The sequence below is a fragment of the Haliotis rufescens genome, unplaced genomic scaffold (assembly GCF_023055435.1).
Source record: "Haliotis rufescens isolate VD_foot unplaced genomic scaffold, xgHalRufe1.0.p SCAF_37, whole genome shotgun sequence".
Taxonomy (NCBI): Eukaryota; Metazoa; Mollusca; class Gastropoda; order Lepetellida; family Haliotidae; genus Haliotis; species Haliotis rufescens.
In genome coordinates, this window is record NW_025964079.1 from 4381041 (window position 1) to 4408422 (window position 27382).

Consider the following 27382-nt stretch of genomic DNA (forward strand, 5'->3'; position numbering starts at 1 on the left):
TAAATAGAAACGTTTATTAATAAAATATGTGCAAATGATTTAAAAAAACATACACAAATCATGCCTTCTGTTACATGTCGTTTAAACGTGTACATTGTAACATTGCTTTAATGCACTAGATCTCGATATATCAAATGCTTGTTCATAAACTGAGGGGCAAAAGAAACTATATCGACTTTGTTTTTTCTGCAATTCAAAATTGAAAGAACTGTTGTTAAATATGATTATGTCTATTACCATCACTCATATCTGTAAAAATGTAATCTTCTGTTGGGTAATTGTGTGTACAAATAAATAAGATCAAGCGATATCTACACTGTAGATATCGCTTCAATGAAATTGCATCACATTGCTTTGCAGACCATTGTGACGTCATTGGTTACCATGACGTCATAATCAAATGACATCACCAATGGCTCTGCTACTGAAACTGTTAGCAATACGTTTTACACTTAAGACACTGCTTATTACAGTCTACAAACTGAAAAGGCTGGAAGAATGATGTTGGATGATAAATAAAATCTCACCCTAATGTCGTTTGACAAGCCTCGGAGTTTTGCCACTTTTAAATTTATCAACTCGTGTTGATATATTTGATATCAAAAGACACTCGGGTGAGATTCTCTATGTTTCAATGAAGACTGGGGTAGGAAATCAAGCTGCAACCACATGACCCCTACCCCTAATTTAGATGAGATGTATGAGATACCCATTAGCAGCTGTGTAAAGCTGTCTGTCTTTCATTCTTTCTTTAACAAAGTAACACCATATAGAAGTATTTTTTTAGTACTGCTCATTTTTTATATAATATCGCTAACTTAAGATGTTTTCATTTGAAAATCAAACATATAAAACAACTGAGAGGTATAGTTTCTGTTGCCCAGTTTGTTTGAATCATTGTGATATATCACAACATGCGATATAAGCAACACAGAATAGCTGAGAATTATACATTTGAGCAAATAAACATTTCTAATAAATCGTGTAATCAATTCAAGTTTATGTTTGAATTAACCCTCAGTTTAGAAATATAGAAACTTGACATATAGAATAACTCATTCCAAGTTAAGCTATCATCCACAGAACTCTCAACAATAATCATGTTTAACAAACATATTTTGATACAAACAATGAAAAGTAGAAGCGACAAATTTTGTAAGTTTAAAAACATTCAAGTTCACAATTGCCTGATGATTTATACGAATAAACATACGCATCTCCAACAGTAATGGTTGATTATTTGGTTGGAATATCGTGTCCATGGTATTTATCTTAGCCAAGTAAGATATATGACTCAAGGCCAATAGGCATACTGTGTTCAAAAATTGTTCTAAATAGGAATGATTTCTAATGATTATGAAAGTGGGGTTGAAGCTTTTATTTATTTAGACATATTTAATCTGTCCTGAAGTGATTCTGCAGTATTGACACTTTGAGAAAAAATCAATTATTTCAAACAATTATTTTACAAAATCCTTTTGATTTATATTCATTCAAGATTAGTTTTCAAGGAGAGGGGTTTGAGGTGTAATGTTTGTGAATATGTAAGAGATAAAAAACATGCAGCCGATTTATCAAAGCTTAAAGCAACATGCAAAGTGCCGACAATGATGCGCACGTACAATGTCTCTGTGACAAGGCATTGCTACAGTTTGCCAATGAGATGTGGTCTGAAATATACTTCCGGTGCGGATGGCATAGCAACATATTAGAGTGAGTGAGTGAGTTGGGTTTAACGCCGCTTTTAACAGTAATCCAGTTATATCGCGGCGTGTCAGCTTAATGTGGTAGGAAAGCCCGAAGTGATGCAGGTCTCAGACGTTTACCACTTTGGTGAAACCCACGAGCACGGGTATGGTGCTGACAAACCTAGAAACATAATCGGGGCCAAGCGGGATTCGAACCCACAATCATAGGTTTCTGGCGTACCCAAGGGACGCAACTCTGCACAGCGGATCGCGGCGCCTTATACGACTGGGCCACCCGTGCCCCCGCAACATATTAGAATAAATATGTCAGAACACTTACACCAAGGCCTACCTGGTGCATTGAGTTTAACGTTTAACGCCGCTTTTAACATTATTCCAGTTATATCACGGCGTGTCCTGGTGCATTGCGTCAATCATTTGTCAAACGTCCGGCGCAACGTGGAATGTGTATTGTGAATGTAATGGTAGGATTTCCTGTCATATGAATCATATTAAAATACCCTGTACAGCAGTCATGATATTTTTTCCCCAAAACGTGTTCCATAGGTTGAATCATATTTGTTCTATGTATTTCACTACCATAATATAATGAAATCAAAGTCATATTTTGTTCTGACAAATCCTCTTTAACTTTCAGTTCTTTGGGCCTTTTGGTGTCAGAGCATAATATTTTCACGATTACATTTGTTAACAATTAATAAAACTGAATGTCTGTCGTGTTATGTTACACCAATCATATACAGTAAACTACGGTTATAACGAACACGCTTATAACGAACTAACGGATATAACGAACTAACTTTTTAGTCCCGACCATATGCTGTAGTTATGCTGTATATATGCTTATAACGAATTACGGTTATAACGAACTAAAATTAGTAGTCCCTTTGAGTTCGTTATAACCGTAGTTTACTGTATTTACTAATTTGTCAAAAAGCAAAATTAAATTCTGACTATAATTTCATAAGCCATATTATAAGCCATGGTGCTAGATATTCTCCTTAACATTTAATTAGGCTTCATTGAAGAGTGAGTGTGAGTGAGTTAGGTTTAACGCCGCTTTAAACAGTATTACAGTTATATCACGGCGCGTCAGCTTAATGTGGGAGGAAAGCCCGATAGGATGCAGGCCTCAGACGTTTACCACTTTGGTGAAACCCACGAGCACGGGTATGGTGCTGACAAACCTAGAAACATAATCGAGGTGAACCGGGATTCAAACCCACAATCATAGGTTTCTGGCGTGCCCAAGGGACGCAACTCTGCACAGCGAATCGCGGCGCCTTAGACGACTGGGCCACGTATTCCCCACTTCATTGAAGAAGCAACACCGAGCAATATGGGCCCATATGGGCATTGGTTGTTTCTAATTAGCTAATTCAAAAATATATTCAACAAATTGTATCACGTCATATCTCTCTTATGATAAATATGTATTATGCATCATTTCTGCCATTTTCTGTCCACCTGAGTCGAGTACGATAATGGTTAATACAGTGTGTGTTTATCTCAATAGTTTCTTTTATTGTAAATCCCACGATTATATTGTTTCTCACTGATGGCTTAGAATTCTTTGAAAAACAAACCTGCAAAAGAAACAATGAACATATAAGACTAAACATCACATACATGTTCGATAAATTAGTTAATTATTCTATGCTTCGATTTTATACTACGTATTACTTATTAAATGACAAATGAGACAAATAGCCCGAGGCGCCGAGGCTGTTATACAGTCAACGCCTATAAGGGGGACAATAATTGAGTGAATGAGTGAGTGAGGTTTTACGCCGCTTTTAGCAATATTCCAGCAATATTCCAGCAATATCACGGCTGGGGACACCAGAAATTGGCTTCACACATTGTACCCATGTCGGGATTCGAACCCGGGTCTTCGGCGTGACGAGCGAACGCTTTAACCACGAGGCTACCCGACCGCCGACAATAATTGAAACTGAGACACTTTTTAATGATCTTGGAAATCCTAATGTAATTTTTGTTCCATTGAAGTGCGAAATGCGATGTTCACTTTTCTAAATAAATAATATTGAATTGAATGGTATATTCTTACCCGCTATACATGCTGTGAAAAAACATGCCATATTCCCTGCTATCATGGCCCGCAGTACTATGGAAGAAAGATCCTTCTTCCGAGACGGAGCCAGCGCCGATAGCCCACCCAGGAGGATGCCCATGGATCCAACGTTTGAAAACCCGCATAATGCATACGTTGATATCACCTCTGAGCGTTCCTGGAAGTCAAGACACACAGCGAAGCCTTAGACAAAATGCATGTACCAGAGGCACAGAAAAAAACACACATTTAAGGCATGGATGGGTTGAGCAGAACTATTTGAGTAGCACGATCTTGCAGACATTTTCTGCTTTGGTAAATATAGGGACATCAGACATGATCATGAACAATTAAAGATTTCATTTTATATGGCATTAGATTGAAATATACGCAGGACTGATCATGACCCACATGTGCAACGTTTGTTTTTTGTTTGTTGATTAACGCCGCACTCAGCGATATTCCAGTTATATGACGGCGATCTGTAAATAATCAAGTCTGGACCAGACAATCCAGTAACTGACATCATGAGCATCGATCCACGCAATTGGGATCGATGACATGCATCAAGTCAGCGAACCTGACCACCCTATCCCGTTAGTCGCCTCTTGCGACAAGTATAGTCGCCTTTTACGGCAAGCAGGGGTTGCTGAAGACCTATTCTACCCCGGATCTTCACGTGTCATTTGTGCAACGTCTAACATGTAACTAGCTTACGTGAATATCGTCATAATTAATTTAGCGACCATTACCTCCATGAATCCTCTCTTAAGCGTCATATTCCATTGAGTAAGAACAGCAGCTTGGCCATCCCAGTGCCAGTCATCCTGATAGCCGTAGTTCTGTGTGTAGTTAAGGAACGTCTGTCTGTTTTGCAGCAGTTCCTGAAGAGATTTGTAGGCTATGAACTCGTTCGTGAAGGTCTTCACGCCAATCAGCTCAGCCACGCGACGACAGTCAGATGGCTGTGTACCCATGAACAAGGCCACTGGGTACAGCAGATAGGAGCAAATTAACTGAAAGAAGAAGACAATGTCATGAATGTAGCAATGAATCAGGGTTAGATTTGGTCATGCTTGCCATAAAATGCGACTATGCTTGTCGTAAGAGGCAAGCATGGGACCTATTCTACTCCGGAATCTTCACGGATAAGGAGTATGAACATAAAACAAACAAAGAACCATCCACTCATATGTTAATAAACGATAATATCCTACCTCAAAGGTCAAGCCTTCTATTCCTACCCGGTCCCCAAACCAGGTAAGTGTGGCATTGACGAAGGCGAGGAGAGCGAGAAAAGCCATGACGTTGACAACGATGTTGGCGATAAGGCCGATGGACGTTGATGCACCCTCAGAAGCGGCCTCAATCAGGTTGCGTTGTTGCCTGTGAAGCATGAATTAATGGCAGTGAAGACCACGAGTCATGATCATTGACTAAAAGGATTGATATAGATTTTGAACCGGTGAGATATCTGAAATAAATGTTACCTTTTCATATGGAATGAAACGTTTGAGTAAATTAGAAACTGAACGGTTTTTATATCAATGAACAATATTCAAAAGTCTTTGATGAGATTTCGGGTATTTAGTATGAGTATTTGGAATATTTTACCTTTGTGTTATGGTGAACTATATAAAAGTGTACACATATGTTCAATACAAGGTTATAGTTCATATCGATGGTTAATATAATAGGTGAAATGGGGTTTAACGTCGCGTCCAGGATTATTGCACTTATATAGCGACGTGCATGTACGTGTGTGTGTTTGTGTGGCTGCTTGTACTAGTCCGGACTGATGCCGATTTATAGTGCTAGCTCACTGAGATACCATGCCGCAGTTTAACATGAATACCCCACTCAGACACAATATACTGACTCCGAGCCGACCAGTCCTTGTTTTTGCCCCTTAATGCCGAGCGCCAGACAAGGTAACAACAAGTATCATCTTTTAACGTCTTTTGGTATGACGCGTTCGGGGATCGAACCCCGGACCTTCCGCTCTCCGGGCGGACGCTCTACCACTAGACCACGGAGGCGGTCCGTTAATGTAATATGTATGATTAATAATATATGTGTTATACCAACACACGGAGGCAAACTCTTTCGTGTACTTTTACTAACAACTCATAGTTAACTATAGACTGTAAATGTTTTGCCAAGATGCGGACAGTCCTCAGATGACACCATCAACGTGAAAGCAAGAACTCTTTAGTCATACGAACAAGGTGTCATGATCAGAAGTGTCGTATTGACCCGTGAAGATCCGGGGTAGAATAGGTCTTCAGCAACCCATGCTTGCCGTAAAAGGCAACTATGCTTGTCGTAAAAGGCGACTAACGGGATCGGGTGGTCAGGCTCGCTGACTTCGTTGATGCATGTCATCGATCCCAATTGCGTGGATCGATGTTCATGATGTCAATCACTAGATTGTCTGGTCCAGACTCGATTATTTACAGACCGCCGTCATATAGCTGGAATACTGCTGAGTGCGGCGTTAAACAACAAACCAACAACAAGTGTCGTATTGCAAGCCATTTTCATATTTATTATACTTACCATTTTCGTGATAATATTATTTATTAAATGATATCAGTTATGTTTTATTGGTTTCATAAATTATTGACTGATATCATCAAAATACTTCATGATATATGTTAATAGTTGATAGCATCGTGAAATAAAGTAATCAATAGAAAAAATTAATGATATCTTGAAATTCATTATGACAGTTATTCTTTTGATACCATGCTTACAATTAATGATATCGCTTGTCCAGTTACTGATATTATTAAGTCATTTCATGATATGTTTAATCTTTTCCATCATATCAATGATTATCATGTTTTAGTTATCCTAGCACCTAGAATAACAGATATCAATGATACATTTCATATTTAAGTAAGAATTACTGTTACCATTAAAAGAAATAATGATTCAAGTAAATCAATGGCAGTCATATCTAACACTGCGCGACAAACTTACCCTTTTTTCATTTTATTATAGTCTTCCGACGACGAAATAGTGACTTCGGTCTCTGGACACATCAGTTTAGAGATGGCGAGGGCCGCTGGGGCGGACATTACTGACGCTGACAGTAAATGATTGGGAGGAACCTGAAGACAGAATTAAATCTGAAGTAAGAGTTTGTGAGGATTATTTGCCATGTGTAACAACTGCATTGAACGTACTGTATCCATTAAATAAGGCTACAGACAATTCCACGAAGCATAAGAAATCGTTGCTAAAGGCACTGTCCTTACATGTAGTAGGATTCCGGACCACATCATGAGCATGTGTTTAGGAATCACTATCAAAACGGTCATGGTACCAAGTGTTCGCGAAAAGGTGAGGTACCCTGCCCCACCGGTGTCACCCGTCACGAACACATGCAAAGGCAAATCAACTGTTTACTTGAAACAGAAACGGTGAAACATTGTGAAGTCAAAACAGGGACTTGCATCTGACATTTTCGTCACTCCAGGTGTCTACCATCAAACGTTTTGAAACTTTTTTTATGCCTTGAATGTTGTACCCTGCATCATGCAACCTCAAGCAAGATTCACATGGAGGTCTTTTAAACATTCGTAGAAAGAGCATGATCGATTGTACCTCAAAGGTTGTGACTTGTAAACACCAAAGGTTGGAGTGAGTGAGGTTTTACGCCGCTTTTAGCAATATTCCAGCAATATCACGACGGGGGACACCAGAAATGGGCTTCACACATTGTACCCATGTCGGGAATCGAACCCGGGTCTTCGTTGTGACGCCAAAGGTTGGAGCTGCAGGAGTATGCTCGACATAAAATGAGAGTTGATTTCTGGAAAGTTTAATTATATAAGTCATCATTCTTGACATACAGTGCGGTTGGGAATTCATTTTGATATAAATGGATCTAAATCTAAATCTATATAAGAAGATGGGGTGATTTCACTGGTTTTTAAAAATATTTTTACACTAAATATAACCACTCTGTAAGGGCCGACCCGTGAAGATTCCGGGGTAGAATAGGTCTTCAGCAACCCATGCTTGCCGTAAAAGGCCACTACGTTTGTCCTAAAAGGCGACTAACGGGATCGGGTTGTCAGGCTCGCTGACTTGGTTGATGCATGTCATTGATCCCAATTGCGTGGATCGATGCTCATGATATCAATCACTGGATTGTCTGGTCCAGACTCGATTATTTACAGACCGCCGTCATATAGCTGGAATATTGCTGAGTGCGGCGTTAAACAACAAACCAACCACCCAACCAACTGTAAGGGCCACACAAGCATCCGCAACGAAACATCTCTCGTGTCGTGGACTTCTGACTCGTCTTTAGCTACAAACTGCGGTATTTAGCCTTCTTCGGGGTGATTCCGTTGGCAACGAGGTTGTGCCAGTACGCTCTTTTCCATTGTTAAATCATCACGTTAATGGTGAATATGATTACAGATCCGGGTTGTCCTCTGGTTAATGCAATTTGTAAACAGAGATAGCCATTCTGAACGTGTACTACTGTTACTGCAGAGTTATTTCAAACCAACTGGTACAACTTTAAAATGTTTTTAAATAACACTGTGACTGAAAAGTTATTTGAAAGTTTTTGGTCATTTTTCTTTAAACTGTCGCCCCTACAATGGTTGATTTCCAAGAAATGACTTCATTGATGTAATTAAATATATAACTATGGATGGTTATTTGATCAATTATATTTTTTAAAACCTGTTTGATTGTAACGATTATTTTGAACTTTTGTTTGTTTGTTTGTTTGTTGTTGATGCTGCACTCAGCAATATTCCAGCCATGTGACGGCGGTTTGTAAATAATCGAGTCTGAACCAAGCAATGACACCAGTAATTGATATTATGAGCATCGATCCACGCAACTTGGATACGATGACATACATCGACCACGTCAGTGAGCCTGACCACCCGATCCCGTTTGTCGTATTTCAAGAATATAGGTAATTAATCTTGAACTTAATATCTTTTACTGTAACCCTTAAAAAAATCCACACTCAGACAACCTCAAATTTCAAAACACAGGAAGTTTATATCCCAGATGAGTACATGGAACCAAGTTTAAAATATGTCTCTATATTTTCATTTTTGCGACCAAAGTTGTTGCTTCAAATAAGGGTTGTAATGATATATTACTCTGGAGATTACATAATTTCTTACCCCAAACCCAATGTAGGCTCCAAGCACACTTCCTGCAATTGTAGCGAATCCTCCAGTCATCACTGCATGGAGCTCAGAAATTGTCATCGTATCCAAGAATGGCTTTATCATAAGAGGAGCTTCAGTCTGAAAACCGACAATACTGGGGTTGTTCATAATGGCAAGTTCAGGTATTCCAGATCTAGGTGGCTGCATGATTCTGTGGCAAATTGTAGAAAACATATATAGAACAAGTTAAACTTGGTTTTAAAAAACCAGGATACATTAAACAGCCTGGTCTTATTGGTGGAACCTTGGCGGACAATCTGCCCTGCAAGCCAACCTAGCATGAACATGAAAGCGGCACACCCTTTCCATAATCATAAGTCCACTCAGACTATGACTATGTGCTTAAGAATCACTATCAAATAGTGATGATACCAGGTGTTCGCGAAAAGGTGGAGCGTATCCTGCCACACCGGTGGCATCCGTCCTTACCACATGCAAAGGCAAATCAGTTGCTTACCTGAAGAAACGCGAAAGCATTAGATACAAGTCAAAACCCGTGAAGATTCCGGGGTAGAATAGGTCTTCAGCAACCCACGCTTGCCGTAAAAGGTGACTATGCTTGTCGTAAAAGGCGACTATGCTTGTCGTAAAAGGCAAATAACGGGATCGGGTGGTCAGGCTCGCTGACTTGGTTGATGCATCTCATCGATCCCAATTGCGTGGATCGATGCTCATGATTTCAGTCACTGGATTGTCTGGTCCAGACTCGATTATTGACAGACCGCCGTCATATAGCTGGAATATTGCTGAGTGCGGCGTTAAACAACAAACCAACCAAACCAAGATACAAGTCAAAATAAGGAACAACATCGGGTATCATTTTAGTCAATGATGCATGTGTCTCCCACAAGTCCACAGTAAAAGTCCACAGTAAAAGTGTTCACGAAAAGGTTATCAAACACGTCCTGCCCTACAGGTAGCACCCGCCACTCACGCAATTTGCATTAAAGAGTAAGTTTTTGTTTGTTGCCTGACGTGGCACAGGGGTATTTCTAAATATAATTGAGTGAGTGAGTTTGGTTTTACGCCGCTTTTAGCAATATCCCAGCAATATCACGGCGGGGGACACCAGAAATGGGCTTCACACATTGTACCCATGTCGGGAATCGAACCCGGGTCTTCGGCGTGACGAGCGAACGCTTTCACCACTAGGCTACCCGACCGCCTCTTCTAAATATAAAACGTCTACGCAAACACACTTTTAAATATATGTATGATGACTGTCCTAATACAGAGAAGAAATGTAGGGGAATTAAGTACCATTCCGACAAAAATGTTGCCCGCAGCATTCAGCGATTCCGCTGGTGTTGTTCCCAGACAGAAGGACAGGAAGCGCCCAAAGACTTTAACAATCGCTTGCATGATACCCAGGTAATAGGTGATGGAGATGAAGGCGCTGAAGAAAGTGACCACAGGCATAATCTGAAAACAGATGGTTCATGTGTTAGATGGCTTGTGGAGGAGATACACGTAGGAGAGTAAGTGAGTTGGGTTTAACGCAACTTTTAACAGTATTTCAATAATATCACGGCGTGTCAGCTTAATGTGGGAGGAAAGCTCGAAGAGATGCAGGTCTTAGACGTTAACCACTTCGTTTAAAAACCCACGAGCACGGGTATGGTGCTGACAAACCTAGAAACATAATCGGGGCGAACCGGATTCGAACCCACAATCATAGGTTTCTGGCGTACCCAAGGGACGCAACTCTGCACAGCGAATCGCGGCGCCTTAGACGACTGGGCCACCCGTACCTCACACGTAAGAGAGAGAATTTATGGATGTAAACGTCTTGATTATGATGAACACAACGTTTCGGAGTATATCGTTACTCCTTCATCAGGTGAATGAAATTTAAACAACATGAGCGTATTATGAATCAGTGCGCATGTTGGTCCGTATATGTGTGATGTTGAATTAAGACAGAGTACCTATCTATTACCATAAGACCATCTCCGTGGTATAGTGGTAGAGCGTCCGCCCGCAGAGCGGAAGGTCCGGAGTTCGATCCCCGGCCGCGTCATACCAAAAGACGTTTAAAGATGGTACTTGTTGTTACCCTGTCTGGCGCTCGGCATTAAGGGGCTAAAGGAAGAACTGGTCGGCTCGGAGTCAGTATACTGTGTCTGAGTGGGGTATTCATGTTAAACTGCGGCATGGTATCTCAGTGTGCTAGGACTAGAAATAGGTATTAGTCCGGACTAGTACAAGCAGCCACACACACACACACACACACACACACACACACACACACACACACGTGCATGCACGTCGCTATATAAGTGCAATAATCTTGGACGCGACGTTAAACCCAATTTCACCTCACCTATTCCCATAAAATTGTCTCCCTTCTGGATTTGAAATCGGATGTATGCACAATACAGACAGTTGATGATAAATGAAATAGCTGAAGATGTTCCTATATGAAGATGATATTATTTTTTAATTTTTGAGGATGCATTGTTTGATAGGTATTACTTAGAAGTTGGTGGATGACAAAGTAGACACAATTTATGGATAACAACTTTTTACAAAAAAAACATACTTACAGAAAAGGCAAAGAAATGAAGCCCAGGTTTGTCAAAGACGAACTCAGATCCAGCATTAGTGTGGGCCAGAAACTCTGTCACTCGATCACCAAGCCACTTGAACGCATCGTATCCCCACTGTGTCCGCAGGATGATGGCAGCAAAGAAGAACTGCAGAGCCAGTCCCCAGAAAACGGGGTGCCAGTCGACCTGAATTCCAAATATTGAAGACATGCTGATCATGGAAGGTGAGGTGAGGTGAAATTGGGTTTAACGTCGCGTCCAAGATTATTGCACTTATATAGCGACGTGCATGCACGTGTATGTGTGTGTGTGGCTGCTTGTACTAGTCCGGACTGATGCCGATGTATAGTGCTAGCTCACTGAGATACCATGCCGCAGTTTAACATGAATACCCCACTCAGACACAGTATACTGACTCCGAGCCGACCAGTCATTGTTTTAGCCCCTTAATGCCGAGCGCCAGACAGGGTAACAACAAGTACAATCTTTTAACGTCTTTTTGTATGACGCGGCCCGGGATCGAACCCTGGACCTTCCGCTCTCCGGGCAGACGCTCTACCACTAGACCACGGAGGCGGTCCGATCATGAAAGAATAACATTGGAGGATGCGGTCATTTATGTCTAAATTGGTTGGTCTCTTTGGGATGTCAGCTGGAGCTCAGAATCGAGCGTGAAGCCTCACAAAAACGGTGGTTGATATCGAGAACATCCATGCACATTATAATGCTGACAAGGGTGAAAGTTGATATTTGCTCATCCTTCCAAGAACAACCAATACACAAAAGTGGTTTAAACAAGTCATCGATAGGGTGCACAGAGTTACTTCTGACTGGGTATTCTCACGAAAGGGGTCATGGGATTTGTTTATAGATGGCATTACTTCCATAGTGGATGAGGTGCGCTACCTACCCTTCCAGGGTTAGTGGAGGTGATGAAGCACAAGATGATGAAGGCAGCGAGACCTGCGAGGGATATCAGGTTGTCAGGTGTGGGGATGGCCACCTCAATCACCAGGATCACGATGATGGCAATCACGCACAACACGTACATCACACTGAAACATGGTAAATAGAAATGATAATCACCGGCCCCGAATCTTTTCCTATAGCACGACTGTAAATGAGGTGTGGGAGTGTTCCCAGTGCTGCAGTGGCACCGATCAGTAGCTATGGCTATAATTTGGGTGAAGTGAACAGATTCATTTTCATTAAAGTGTTGGTCGTGCACAGTAAATACAAATTTGTGAAACAGAATATCATTAAGGTAGTAGCTCCTTCACGAAGGCAATCGATTCCGATTAAAAGACATATACCCCCCTGTTCCCAAACACCCATACCTATTGCTTTTTAACATTTCTGTTTCGGTAACTAAGATGACTCACTATCGAACAACTCTCATTCTTTTGGCATTGTCTGTGTTAGTGAACGTCTTTCCACATGCTTCAAAAGGGGCCTTGATGGAGTCCCACACCAGCTTCATCACGATGAGAAAAACAACAAATATGGTCAATACTAAAAGTCTGATGGAAGCCTCATCGCCAAATTTGTAGTACATGGCATAGCCAAAATATGCCATGTATAGCAGAAATACAACAATAGCAATGATTCTCCATATCCATGTAGCGTTTTCCTCGTAAACAGATATGACTTTTCTTTGCGCTGATGTGAGGCCTCTTTGACAACAATTCATATCGTCATCCATCTGGTTTTCGGGATCATATGGAAGGCTGTTCTTGCGATGCCTCAGTCCAGTCTCTTCTTGTGTCTGAATAATAAAATATTTATTTCATCACCTAATATCATCTACACTACTCAAATTTCTACACATGTTCTTTATTTGCCTTTGCATAATATAAAGTGTCGTGTAGTTAGACTTCGTACGTGAGGACACGTTTGTTGGTAGGCGAGATGGGTTTGCGTCGCTGTCATCAATATTTCAGACCCATGAATATCCGGGGCAGACTAGGTCTTCAGCAACCCATGCTTGCTGTAAAAGGCGACCATGCTTGTCGTAAGAAGCGACTAACGGGATCGGGTGGTCAGGCTCGCTGACTTGGTTGATGCATGTCATCGATCCCCATTGCGTGGATCGATGCTCATGATGTTAATCACTGGATTGTCTGGTCTAGACTCGATTATTTGCAGACCGCCGTCATATGGCTGGTATATTGCTGAGTGCGGCGTAAAACAACAAACCAACCAACCATCAATATTACAACAATTTATTTGCGGGTGAGGCAAGAAATTTGCTTCACATATTGTACCAATGATGGGATTCCAACCTGTAACTTCAACCATTCGGCTACCCCTCCGTCCCTCACAAGTGGAAACAATATAAGCACACACATAGATAAAGTGCGTACATTGTGTGCATCTGTTAGACGGAATGTGTACGTGAATACATATATAACGAGCTTCCCATTTCGAATCAAACAGGTGAATTTTGATATTAAATTCATATAAAGTACACAAAACTCGAAATATCATAACAAGCTTCTAATAGACAAGGGCGGTCGGGTAGCCTAGTATTTAAAGCGTTCGCTCGTCATGCTGAAGACCCGGGTTCGAATCCCGACATGGATACAATGCGTGAAGCCCATTTCTGGTGTCCCCCGCCGTGATATTGCTGGAATATTGCTCGGGTAGAATATGTAGATATAGACTTGTAAATGTAGGTAGAAGGTGAACATTGGGTAGTATATGTAGATATAAACTTGTAAATGTAGGTAGGTGTACTTTGGGTAGTATATCTAGATATAGACTTGTAAATGTAGGTAGAAGGTGTACATTGGGTAGTATATATATGTAGATATAGACTTGTAAATGTAGGTAGGTGTACATTGGGTAGTATATGTAGATATAGACTTGTAAATGTAGGTAGGTGAACATGGGGTAGTATATGTAGATATAGACTTGTAAATGTAGGTAGGTGTACATCGGGTAGTATATGTAGATATAGACTTGTAAATGTAGGTAGGTGTACATCGGGTAGTATATATATATGTAGATATAGACTTGTAAATGTAGGTAGGTGTACATCGGATAGTATATCTAGATACAAACTTGTAACTGTAGGTAGGTGTACATTGGGTAGTATATGTAGATATAGACTTGTAAATGTAGGTAGGTGTACTTCGGGTAGTATATGTAGATATAGACTTGTAAATGTAGGTAGGTGTACATTGGGTAGTATATGTAGATATAGACTTATAAATGTAGGTAGGTGTACATTGGGTAGTATATACATTGTATATGTAGATATATACTTGTAAATGTAGGTAGGTGTACATCGGGTAGTATATGTAGATATAGACTTGTAAATGTAGGTAGGTGTACATCGGGTAGTATATATATGTAGATATAGACTTGTAAATGTAGGTAGGTGTACATCGGGTAGTATATCTAGATATAGACTTGTAAATGTAGGTAGGTGTACATTGGGTAGTATATGTAGATATAGACTTGTAAATGTAGGTAGGTGTACATTGGGTAGTATATGTAGATATAGACTTGTAAATGTAGGTAGGTGTACATTGGGTAGTATATGTAGATATAGACTTGTAAATGTAGGTAGGTGTACATCGGGTAGTATATGTAGATATTGACTTGTAAATGTAGGTAGGTGTACATGGGGTAGTATAATTATGTAGATATAGACTTGTAAATGTAGGTATGTGTACATTGGGTAGTATATGTAGATATAGACTTGTAAATGTAGGTAGAAGGTGTACATCGGGTAGTATATGTAGATATAGACTTATAAATGTAGGAAGGTGTACATCGGGTGGTATATGTAGATATAGACTTGTAAATGTAGGTAGGTGTACATTTGGTAGTATATGTAGATATTGACTTATAAATGTAGGTAGGTGTACATTGGGTAGTATATGTAGATATAGACTTGTAAATGTAGGTAGGTGTACATCGGGTAGTATATGTAGATATTGACTTGTAAATGTAGGTAGGTGTACATGGGGTAGTATATGCAGATATAGACTTGTAAATGTAGGTAGGTGTACATTGGGTAGTATATGTAGATATAGACTTGTAAATGTAGGTAGGTGTACATCGGGTAGTATATGTAGATATAGACTTGTAAATGTAGGTAGGTGTACATTGGGTAGTATATGTAGATATAGACTTGTAAATGTAGGTAGGTGTACATTGGGTAGTATATGTAGATATAGACTTGTAAATGTAGGTAGGTGTACATCGGATAGTATATCTAGATACAAGCTTGTAACTGTAGGTAGGTGTACATTGGGTAGTATATGTAGATATAGACTTGTAAATGTAGGTAGGTGTACATCGGGTAGTATATGTAGATATAGACTTGTAAATGTAGGTAGGTGTACATCGGATAGTATATCTAGATACAAACTTGTAACTGTAGGTAGGTGTACATTGGGTAGTATATGTAGATATAGACTTGTAAATGTAGGTAGGTGTACATCGGGTAGTATATGTAGATATAGACTTGTAAATGTAGGTAGGAGTACATCGGGTAGTATATGTAGATATAGACTTGTAAATGTAGGTAGGTGTACATCGGGTAGTATATGTAGATATTGACTTGTAAATGTAGGTAGGTGTACATGGGGTAGTATAATTATGTAGATATAGACTTGTAAATGTAGGTATGTGTACATTGGGTAGTATATGTAGATATAGACTTATAAATGTAGGAAGGTGTACATCGGGTAGTATATGTACATGCAGATATCGACTGTGAAAATGCAACCATGCACATTTAGGCGTGAGTGAGTGAGTGAGTGAGTGAGTGAGTGAGTGGAGTTTAACAACGTTTTGAGCAGCATTTTAGTAACATCACGACACCTTAGCTTGTTCCGGGATGATAGTCGGTCTAAGACGTTTATTAGCACGAGTATCCCGCTGACGAACGAACAATAATACTCAGGGTGAAACTGGAATTCCAACGCACGTTCAGGGGATTCTGTCACTCCGTAGGGCAACCACCCTGTACGGCGATTTGAAGTGCCTCAGAAGACTGGTGACAGAGAGACGACGCTGGTTGGACTTTCATGTTTGGAATTATTGCACATGCCATATACTTTCATTTGGATTCTCGCATGGTATCATGATATCAGTATATGGGAACCAAGACACATCTTGACCAACCACAGATACACAGGATAAGGATAATTGTATTCAGCTCTCTATTGAAATCATCTCATGTGTAGATACAATAGTGTAACTATACCACCACGTCGCCAGTTCTTGTGGACATCGATCTACGTCTTGTTTACATTCATGAGATCCAATGTGGGACAAGGTGAATTAATTAGGTTTGTATCGCGAGCCACTCATGGGTGTGGAGGTGTCCACGAAACAGCCGTGTCACCTTCTTACAAGATTGTTTTACTGGGAAAGTACAACCAGTGTCGACGTGTTCATGACACACAATACAAATGTTAAAAAACCCCGGATAATCTTATCCTATGTTGTAATATTTAAGGTGTAATCATTGTTTTGTTTGTTTGTTTGTTTGTTTGTTTGTTTGTTTGTTTGTTTGTTTGTTGTTCAACTCCGCACTCGGCAATGATCCAGCTATATGATGGCGGTCTGTAAACAATCGAGTCTGGACCAGACAATCCAGTGATTGACATCATGAGCACCCATTTGAGATATGAAGACATGCCTCTACCAAATCAGCGAGCCTGAGTCGCCTCCTAAGACATCCACCATCGGATGATGAAGGCCAATTCTCACCAAGTTTCAGAGGTTGTATTCATCCTGAATATAACTTTAGCACTGTAACATGTAAACTTTATTGATAACTGTGTTAACTTATTTATTCCCCAAATCGTAAAAAATAAAAATAAAACACAGGTTGTATGTGATATCATTAAATAATTAAAACGTGGTTTTATTGGAAAAAAATTGAAAGTATAAGTTCCGTTCTTATATGACATACTGGGATGTATTGTCATGCAAAGTGTGAATCTCACTCACTCACTCATCATCCGATCTAGCAGTAAGATACTGTGTTATCGGATCAGTAAACAATGCAATTTTTAAGACGCATTAAAATAATACTGCGGGAATATTTCCTGCCATATTTTTCATTTGTAGTACTCGGTTGGTTTAATTTCTAGAGAAGGATGGTCGTACCAAAGAAGCGAACGTAATGTGCTTGGTACGTTTAACATCATCACAAGCGTCTCTGGTTAACCACATTGTCAACAATGAGCATGTTTCATTGTCGTAAACGTTTCAGTTACTCATCTAAAATACGTTTTTTTAAACTGTGATTTCTACACTTTAATGCAGGGGCACAGGTGGCCAAGTCGTCTAAGGCGCCGCGATTCGCTGTGCAGAGTTGCGTCCCTTGGGCACGCCAGGAACCTATGATTGTGGGTTCGTATCCGGTTCGCCCCGATTATGTTTCTAGGTTTGTCAGCACCATACCCGTGCTCGTGGGTTTCACCGAAGTGGTAAACGTCTGAGACCTGCATCACTTCGGGCTTTCCTCCCACATTAAGCTGACACGCCGCGATGTCAATGGAATACTGTTAAAAGCGGCGTTAAACCCAACTCACTCACTCACTCACTACACTTCAATGCATAAGCAATTCGGTCAGGTGAAACAGACAGGAAAACGGGGGTATGGAATTTCAACGTGTTGTCCTAGCTTCACTGGGGGTTGGTTTCAAAAGGAGAAAGGAGCTTAACCGATTAACATTATTCTACCCTCTTAACCTGTTGGCGCATAGCATTGCAATGTCACCCATGCGATATACGAGAAGGAGATATTTCGCGTCAGCTGAGACAACAAATCCCTGGTCTTGTTCTTACAAGCATGTGTGTCAACGTCCTGGGCATTATAACTTTTTTGAATTTATAAGCCAAGCACTTGATTTTTCTGCTTTGGTATGCGATCGCTTTACGTAAGACGTGCCGCGTTAAACTCTTCATAAATACCTACACTATTGCATTGTAAGGTTTATAAAGGATGACAGTATTAAGCATTGTGTGATTTGAAGGGTACAGGTTTGACGCAGATATGCGATACAGCATTGCGGCGAATAAAGAGAGGAGATTAACATATGTTAGGCGAGCAGCATACAGGGTGTATTTCCCCTGCATTACCCTTTCGCATATTATCACATGTCTGATGTGAAATACTAACACTCCTTGAACTACAGAGAATGTATCATGATATCATGAATAGAAACCTTAACAGTTGGGCAGATTCTTCACTCTCCAAATGAGTGAGAGAGTGTTTGTTTGTTGTTTAACGCCACACTATTTCAGCTATTGGCGGTTTGTAAATAATCGAGTCTGGACCAGACAATCCAGTGATTGACGTCATGAGCATCGATTGGGATACGATGACATGCATCCACCAAGTCAGCGAGCCTGACCATCCGATCCCGTTAGTCGCCTGTTACGACAAGCATGGTTTGCTGAATATCTATTCTACCCCGAATATACACGAGTGAGAGTGAGTGAGTGAGTGAGTATGGTTTTACGCCGCTTTTAGCAATATTCCAGCAATAACACGGCGGGGGACACCAGAAATGGGCTTCACACATTGTGCCCTTGTCGGGAATCGAACCCGGGTCTTCGGCGTGACGAGCGAACGCTTTAACCACTAGGCTACCCGACCGCCCCCTACACGAGTGAGAGACTGAGTGAGTGACATGGGGTTCAACGTAAGGAGAACGGTGTTCCAGTTATATCACGGCACATCAGCTTAATGTGGTAGTAAAACCCGAAGTTATGCGGATCTCGGACGTCTACCACAATGGTGAAACTCGACTTTAGGTGTGGTGCTAAATAATCAAAAAGCACTATCAGGGCAAAGGGATAATCAGAGATTTCTGGCACGCCTATCGGATGCAACAATGCGAATTGCGGCGCCCTATGGACGACTGGTCATCCGTGTCCCCCTAACAAGCAACAACCTTCACCTAAAGGAACATCTTACGTTTTTTGAACGGTTGATATGTATTTGTTAAGTAATAATCTTACATTTGGAAGACTGTCAATACTTGAGTGAACATAAGCTGGGTTGTCTTGACCATTCCCTGTACTGTCCGCAACCAGAGGGTTGATCTGTTTCAGCTGAACTTCACCCATTCTTGAAAAATGAACTCTCCCTCACTGAGTCTGAAAAAAGATAAGGTTGGTATGAATGGGGTAGTTAAGTCAATAGAGCTCTCTTACATGACTCAACGGCGATTATATGTTCAGTAATAGATCGCAAACCCTTTCCAACTTTCTACTGCAAACACACACTTGTAATTTTGAGTCATTCCCTTTGAAAATTCATCTCATAATTAACACACTTCCGAAAATGGATTCAACATAAATCTTCCGGCTGACACAAAGGTTAATTGTTTTTTCGTCACCACACTCGGTTTATCCACTTGTTGTTTATTGTTTACTTTTGCGGATTGACTCATTCACAGTCCTTGGCTCTTTGTAATGTCAATCTGCTCATCCAGTTCCTATCTGGTCTCGCTCACATTCAGCGTCTCTCAGTCTCGCTTATATCACAACGTACAGCTGAGCATCATATGCCAGTACACCCGTCAGATCCAGCGACCCCATGTCGTCTGCTACGTTGAAGCTGCGAGGCGCCATTGCCGCAGAAGATCCCTTAAGTGTCATTTACCTGAGTACCCCCGATATCAAACAATTCATAGTACGTGCATCAGTTTTGTACAGAGTGATATAAACAGGTCATGCATCTGATTGAAGTCATCAACCACTGTCGAACTCTCCACACACTGGAGTTTTTACCATAGGCCCTACCCTGGATATATAAGGTGGGGTGAAATGGGGTTTAACGTAGCGTCCAAGATAATTGCACTTATATAGCGACGTGTGTGTGTGTGTGGCTGCTTGTACTGGTCCGGACTGATGCCGATTTATAGTGAGATGCCATGCCATCGCACACAGTATACTGAGTCCGAGCACACCAGTCCCAGTTTTACCCCCTTAGGCAGGGTAACAACAAGTACCATCTGTGTGGCGTCTTTTGGTATGACGCGGCCGGGAATCGCTCTAGACAACGGGGGCGGTCACTCTGGATATAAAGAACCAAAGAGGACATTCAAAACATGTTCTCTCTTCAAGCAATCCCCTTCCCGAGACTATAAATGTCAAGTTTCCACACTCGCCGAACAACGCTGGAATTTCCAGGCTCGATCGTAGCGCCACCTATTGCTATAACGAGTTATGTCCCTTATATGTCCCTCCTATAGACCAATCAGATTACACCTCTCATATCATTTGCTTCAAACAAAATGTCAGCTCCAAGTCAAGACGATCTGATCGATAATCAAGATCTACATTGTAATAAAACGGTTCTTACTCCGCGGACTGCATCAAATCACTCGAGCACCTTGATTAAAATCATGAAAAGATTTGCAAGATATCTGTCGACGCCCAGTTGGCGGTACGCATTCTTTGCAAATCCTGCAGTCGACCGAAATATGCACGTTGAAATCCATCTTGGTTTATGAACCGGATATCTAGTTCGTCATACGATTTTGATTTCACTATACATAGACTCGTTAGTGCAGCCAAAAGGAAACTCTGGAATTCCAGCCTAGTTCGGCAAGGTTGGGAACTTGACGCCCTTGCTTCGAGAAGATTACATCATCCATGTTAGTCGAGTGTCTAAAACATTTGTTTTGTAGACGTGCATAAACATGAAAGCATTCAGTAATCTGGACGTTGTTTCACCACAGTTTGCTCCGCCTTTAGGGTGCGATTTTAGTGGGTTCTTACAGATATAAAACGCCAACGTCTGCAAATAACCAGTCTCGATTATCCGCCGAAACAGATTCCATTAGGTTGGTTGGATGGTTTGTTGTTTAACGCCGCACTCAGCAATATTCCAGCTATATGACGGCGGTCCGTAAATAATCGAGTCTGGACCAGACAATCCAATGATTAATATCATGAGCATCGATCCACGCAATTGGGTGAGAGAGTGAGTATGGTTTTACGCCGCCTTTAGTAATGTTCAAGCAATATCTCACACATTGTACCCATGTCGGGAATCGAACCCGGGTCTTCGGCGTGACGAGCGAACGCTTTGACCGCCCCTCCACGCAATTGGGATCGATGACATGGATCAACCAAGTCAGCGAGCCTGACCACCCGATCCCGTTAGTCGCCTCATACGACAAGCATAGTCGCCTTTTACGGCAAGCATGGGTTGCTGAAGACCTATTCTTCCCCGGATATTCACGGGTCGATTCCATTGGATGAAAATAATATGAATGGATCAATAAAGTCGATGAAAACACCAGGTGTTCCACTCTCCTACCCAGAGTTCCATGCGGCCGGCAGCCAGCTAGCATAGTACCTCTGCCACAGGCCAGCGCCATGTGACGATTCGTCACATCTTTCACGGTCCATTCAAGATATTGCATATGCTTTTCATCCGTTTCATGTTTGACAAGTCTACACATTTTCATAAACAAATGTCAAAGAATGGTTAACTTTCATTGAGAAAGTATGCAAATACGTAAAAATCTACTTGTTTTTGCGTAGTTATCCTATGTTTACATTGGTTGTACGGCTCCACGTGCTGTCATCGAAGCCCAACGGAGAGCTAGCGACACGGTCACTTTGATGCATAAATATATATTGTCATGCAACTCACTGTCGCAGTTGTAGTAGCATATCTATATAGTTATGCAAAACAATATGTAAAGGGCCCCCAAATACTTGCATTAGTCCGATCTATACTGATTTCTGAAAAAGCGCGTTTGTTTACAAACAAGAGAAAAGTCCGGTCACGTGATATGCAAATGAGCCTGTGGCAGTGGTGTTATGCTGAGTCACCACTGCGACGGAGTGTGCATGTGTTCGCGATAAAGGTAGGCATGTCCTGCTACTGTCACAACTTGCAAAGACTGATCCTTAACTGTCCCGGATTTATCCTAATAATACAAACTACAATGCAACAAGAAACAACTGAACGAGTTGATCCTGTCTAAATGCCCCTTTACTTCACTTATCCAGATGCATCTATAAGAGGAGATAATAATGTATATATACATGATGGTTTTACTGTTTTCCCTTTACTATTGCCATTTACGCAAACAAACCGCTGTATCGAGGTTGTGTTTGAAATAACTGCGCGAACAAGTGGCTCTGAGAGTGAGTTGGGAAAGAGACTCGTTGAACAGTATTCCAGTATGTCACAGCGTTTCAGCAAAATGGCAAACCTTTGCAACGCGGGCATGGTTGGGGCCAAACAAGGATCAATTGTGGCGTATCTGAGATTCGAAACCCGAATCAGCGGATCCAGTCACGACTAAGGGACGTTATTAGCGAATAGGTGCACCTTAGAACACCGGCAACATGTGCCCCTCCAGTGGCCTCCTCTAATATGGTTCAAGTCATATTATCAGTGTCATATATACCATTCAACCATATTATTTACATGACGTTAGGAACATGTCATGATCCCAAGAAGGCTAAAAGCCAAAACAACTCCAGAACTTCGAGTAAAACATATACATGAAACATGAATTAAATCCGCAAGAAGACTGTTAGCTGAGCCTACCGACGTCCATATTTCTTTTTAACCTGACTTCAGTAGCTCGAGCCCTTCGGAATGTATTGTGACAACAGTGCTTTACTGTGTAAATATGTCTACGAAATGGGTACGTACCAGAGCACAATTATCACCGAGGGTCTCTTCCTGAGCGTGAATAGCGTTCATTCGGGGATGGTGACAATGTGATGGTTTATCATGGTAATGTCAGCATGGCTCTGAGTACGTTTAATAAAATGATGTTGATCTGTCACATTCTCTGTTTACTGACAGAGTGGGTGAAAGACATGAGAAGTGCTCCCATAACAGAAGCAGCTCGGTTTTCACAGGAGATTGACACGTGTGGTCACACCATCCACAATTAGAGGCGGTGGATTTTAACACAACTCCAGATCTCTTTGTAGACTACAATGCACCTCGGCGTTTAATGTGTAACCGGGGCGGTGGATCGCCTTGTGGTTAAAGCGTTCGCTCGTCACGCCGAAGGCCTGGGTTCGATTCCCAACATGGGTACAATGTGTGAAGCCCATTTCTGGTGTCCCCGCCGTGATACTGCTGGAATATTGCTACAAATGACGTAAAGCCAAACTTACTTACTCACCCACCTTTCAAAATGTTGTATGGTAGACATGTGGAGGACATTTCTAAATTTGACGCATCAGCGACAAAAATGATGTCCGATGCAAGAACCATATATTTCCGGGTATCATGACCATTTAATGGTGATTCATAACACATACTTAGTAGAGTCATAATATTATTTAACACAAAGAAATGTGTATACATTATAAGAAAATAAAGTGAATAATTTCGTTACTAAAAAGTTGCCAGTTCGTGCACAACACAGCGTTGATATCATGCTGGTGTCACTGAAAACCCGTGAAGATTCCGGGGTAGAATAGGTCTTCAGCAACCCATGCTTTCCGCAAAATGCGACTAATGGGATCGGGTGGTCAGGCTCGCTGACTTGGTTGATGCATGTCATCGTATCCCAATTGCGTGGATCGATTCTCACGATGTCAGTCACAGGATTGTCAGGTCTAGACTCGATTATTTACAGACCGCCGTCAAATAGCTGGAATACTGCTGAGTGCGGCGTTAAATAGAAACATAAGATAACATAACAGCATTAATGACTTTTCAGGCTGAACAGAACAAAGCATTTGCGCAGGCACCTCTGAAAGCGGTATATTTTTTCACCATAAACTCTATTCACGGTAGCACGGAAAGTGTAGAATTACAGTTTCACAAGGGACTTTCTGACCTACATATATACAAAGCGCATACAAATGTGCCTTTATGTAGTTCATGCATGCTTCCACGTGCTATTGGTTGTGTACTTAAATGTTGTTGGATTAATGTTGGATTAATGTTGGATTAATGTTGGATTAATGTTGGATTAATGTTGATATGTTAGCAGTCAATGTTGAGCTCACATTACCGGATTTACAGTAAACTACGGTTGTAACGAACACGCTTATAACGAACTGACGGATATAATGAACTTACTTTTTTGGTCCCGACTATTTGCTGTAGTTATGCTGTATATATGCGTATAACGAACTACGGCCATAGCGAACTTAAATCAGCAGGCCTTTTAAGTTCGTTATAACTGTAGTTTACTGTACTGTAGGTATAGGACGCCGATGAATAGTAATATATAATTGCCGTAAGAATACCCTGATTCGAAAACTCTGAATGTTAAAGCATACAGACGATAGTCGAAATATTTTGTGGACAGGTAAATAATTGAACGTATTCTAACAATGTCTGCCATAAATGTCTGTCATGGTGTAAGCCTCATGTCACGAATTGAAGTGATTTATAAATAAATATAATCATCAATGTAAATGTTGGGAGACTGTGTTTTCTTTACATAGAGTCGTTCAAATATATGAAACAGCTATAAGTACTTGTGCACTTGCTCAGGATATCCCCTTCATTCTTCGCTGGATAGTGAGTGATTGAGTGAGTATGGTTTTACGCCGCTTTTAGCAATATTCCAGCAATATCACGGCGTGGGGACACCAGAAATGGGCTTCATACATTGTACCCATGTCGGGAATCGAGCCCGGGTCTTCGGCGTGACGAGCGAACGCTTTAACCACTAGGCTACCCGACCGCCCCCTTTGCTGGATAGAATGTAATATAGCCGATTTGTTTCACACGGTAACAAGTTTCAAGAATGTATCGAGCCTTTATTTTCAAAACATGTTTCATGACAGCAAGTGCTTAATGCAGAGTAGTTGGTTCGTCGTTCGGGGGTCACTAAAGTATTTGCTGGGAACCATATCGGACACTCAACATCATATATTTAAATCTTAGATAACGTATTGTATTCAAGCACTCATAATGAATGGGCATCATGTTGCATATATATGTTACAAGTATTCGTCGCATGGCTCATTTCGGTGAAAAGGATCTGATCTATAAGATATCTAAAATATTTGTGACCACACACCACATAATAACCAACCATGTCCCGTCAAGAGTGAAGATGAAAGATAGTATACCCCAGCGATATTCAGTAATTTGATTACAACATTTTCAAAGTGTGACAAGTGGACTGAAACTTGACAGGAGGTCAGACTTTGGGTTACCAATAACCATCCTTGACGGGTTTTACACACACTGGTCAGGGCAGTCTTCGTGGTAAAGCACTTTGGGTAATAGGTTTTAGTCTGTGGGTATATGAGCGCAATTTGTCAATGAGTGTTAAAGCATGTGTTATCGTGTACATATTTGTCCCAATTCGTTGAAAATTCCATAGAATATTTTAATACAATTTATCAAAACTACACCTTATATTATAATAAAATATTCCCAACTTAATCTTATATACCCGTATATCCAAATTCTTGTACATTTAAAATTAGTTACCTTTATAATTCTACTTTTATTTCATTTTAAATAATTTACTTTCCATATGTTTTATAAAAACTGAATATTACTAAATGTTATCCAGGCTTTTTCATTTTACATCCTACTTACATTAACAATAAGCCGTCCAAATTCATACCCATAAGGCACAAAATCAACATGCCTGTTACGACGTAAATTGAAATAAAAAGGTAAATTGTAATACTTGCAGCAAATTGTAATAATTTTGACGTAAATTGTAATAACAACGTAAACTGTAATAAAATTTGACGTAAATTGCAATACGCAAATTGTAATAAAAATTGATGTAAATTGTAATAATCTCAACTTGTGGTAAAATGTAAAAACTTTTAACGTTAATTGTAATAACCTTATAAGTTTAGTGTCAAAGGCGTTAAATGACTAGAACCTATCATTGTCAGGGTTGGTACAGGGTTTATCGTACAATCGTCATTAAAGTATGGGTGTGGGGGAGGATTGAGGTCGTTATCGTACATTGTTGTATAATTATATGTATATATAAACGCATTGGAATTTCATTTCTATGGTTGTCCAGAAGAGGAATAATTACTAGAATGAACTTAGTTTTCTTATTTATTTATAATACTCTGTGTGTTTTGTACATTGTAATATATCCTATTGGCGATTTTCATCATAATTGTTCATATTTAACCTAATGGAATCATATTTCAATTGGTAAAGTAGGTAGTAATATACACAATGGAATAATTATAACATAACAAACTTACACAAATATATTGATGTGTAAATGTGGAAAGTCTGACTTTTACTGACTGAAGCAAATTTATTTATTTTGCAACTGTATATTTGTACATATTTTATGCGGAGAGGGGTTTACTAAGTTGCAAGAACTTGTCCCCAATACAATTCTCCTTTTGTTCTGTGAATAAAATATGTTTAAACTAAACTAAACTAGCAAATGGATGACATGTCATTCTGCAGTTGTCTGTGTGCAAGCTGATTTATACATGTTCATATACATAATATCAATTTATTATTATTCAAGTTTCAATTTTTTTAACGTTGCTCGAAGGATGTGAAGCAAATAATGACAATGACATGGGCGATGTACATGAAGGTATGTGAACCCGCCAGGACTACCTTTATCAATTATTTTACGTGCAGCTTGTGTCATGTCTGTATTGTTAGAATGATACTCTAGCAACTGTACACATCGAAATTAATGACTGAAAGATCCATCCTCGGGTTAAAAATGATGGATGACATTAGGTACGTCTATTCGACAAATAGGTTAATTGATTTATCATCCAATAGTAGCTTAGCTAGGAGTCCATTGCAATAACATTGAGTTACGAGTTGAGATAAGGAGCACATGACCGTTTCCTTGAAACAAACGAGACAATTCAATCGTATTTATACTATATTTTGAC

General features: G+C 40.4%; 1 protein-coding gene across 3 annotated transcripts in view; it reads right to left on the reverse strand.

The window, feature by feature from the left end:
• LOC124144339 (solute carrier family 28 member 3-like) overlaps nucleotides 1–27382 on the reverse strand; it is a 50677-nt gene continuing 23295 nt past the window's right edge. For all 3 annotated transcript variants that reach the window (XM_046513701.2, XM_046513700.2, XM_046513702.2), the window contains exons 2-12: nucleotides 19541–19678; nucleotides 12928–13310; nucleotides 12456–12600; nucleotides 11543–11731; nucleotides 10257–10418; nucleotides 8949–9074; nucleotides 6769–6899; nucleotides 5001–5169; nucleotides 4536–4799; nucleotides 3781–3961; nucleotides 1–3295 (exon numbers count right to left, since the gene is read on the reverse strand). In XM_046513701.2, the coding sequence (XP_046369657.2) occupies nucleotides 3273–3295; nucleotides 3781–3961; nucleotides 4536–4799; nucleotides 5001–5169; nucleotides 6769–6899; nucleotides 8949–9074; nucleotides 10257–10418; nucleotides 11543–11731; nucleotides 12456–12600; nucleotides 12928–13310; nucleotides 19541–19648 (1881 nt within the window). In that variant the 5' untranslated portion in view covers nucleotides 19649–19678 and the 3' untranslated portion in view covers nucleotides 1–3272. The remainder of the gene's footprint in view (nucleotides 3296–3780; nucleotides 3962–4535; nucleotides 4800–5000; nucleotides 5170–6768; nucleotides 6900–8948; nucleotides 9075–10256; nucleotides 10419–11542; nucleotides 11732–12455; nucleotides 12601–12927; nucleotides 13311–19540; nucleotides 19679–27382) is intronic.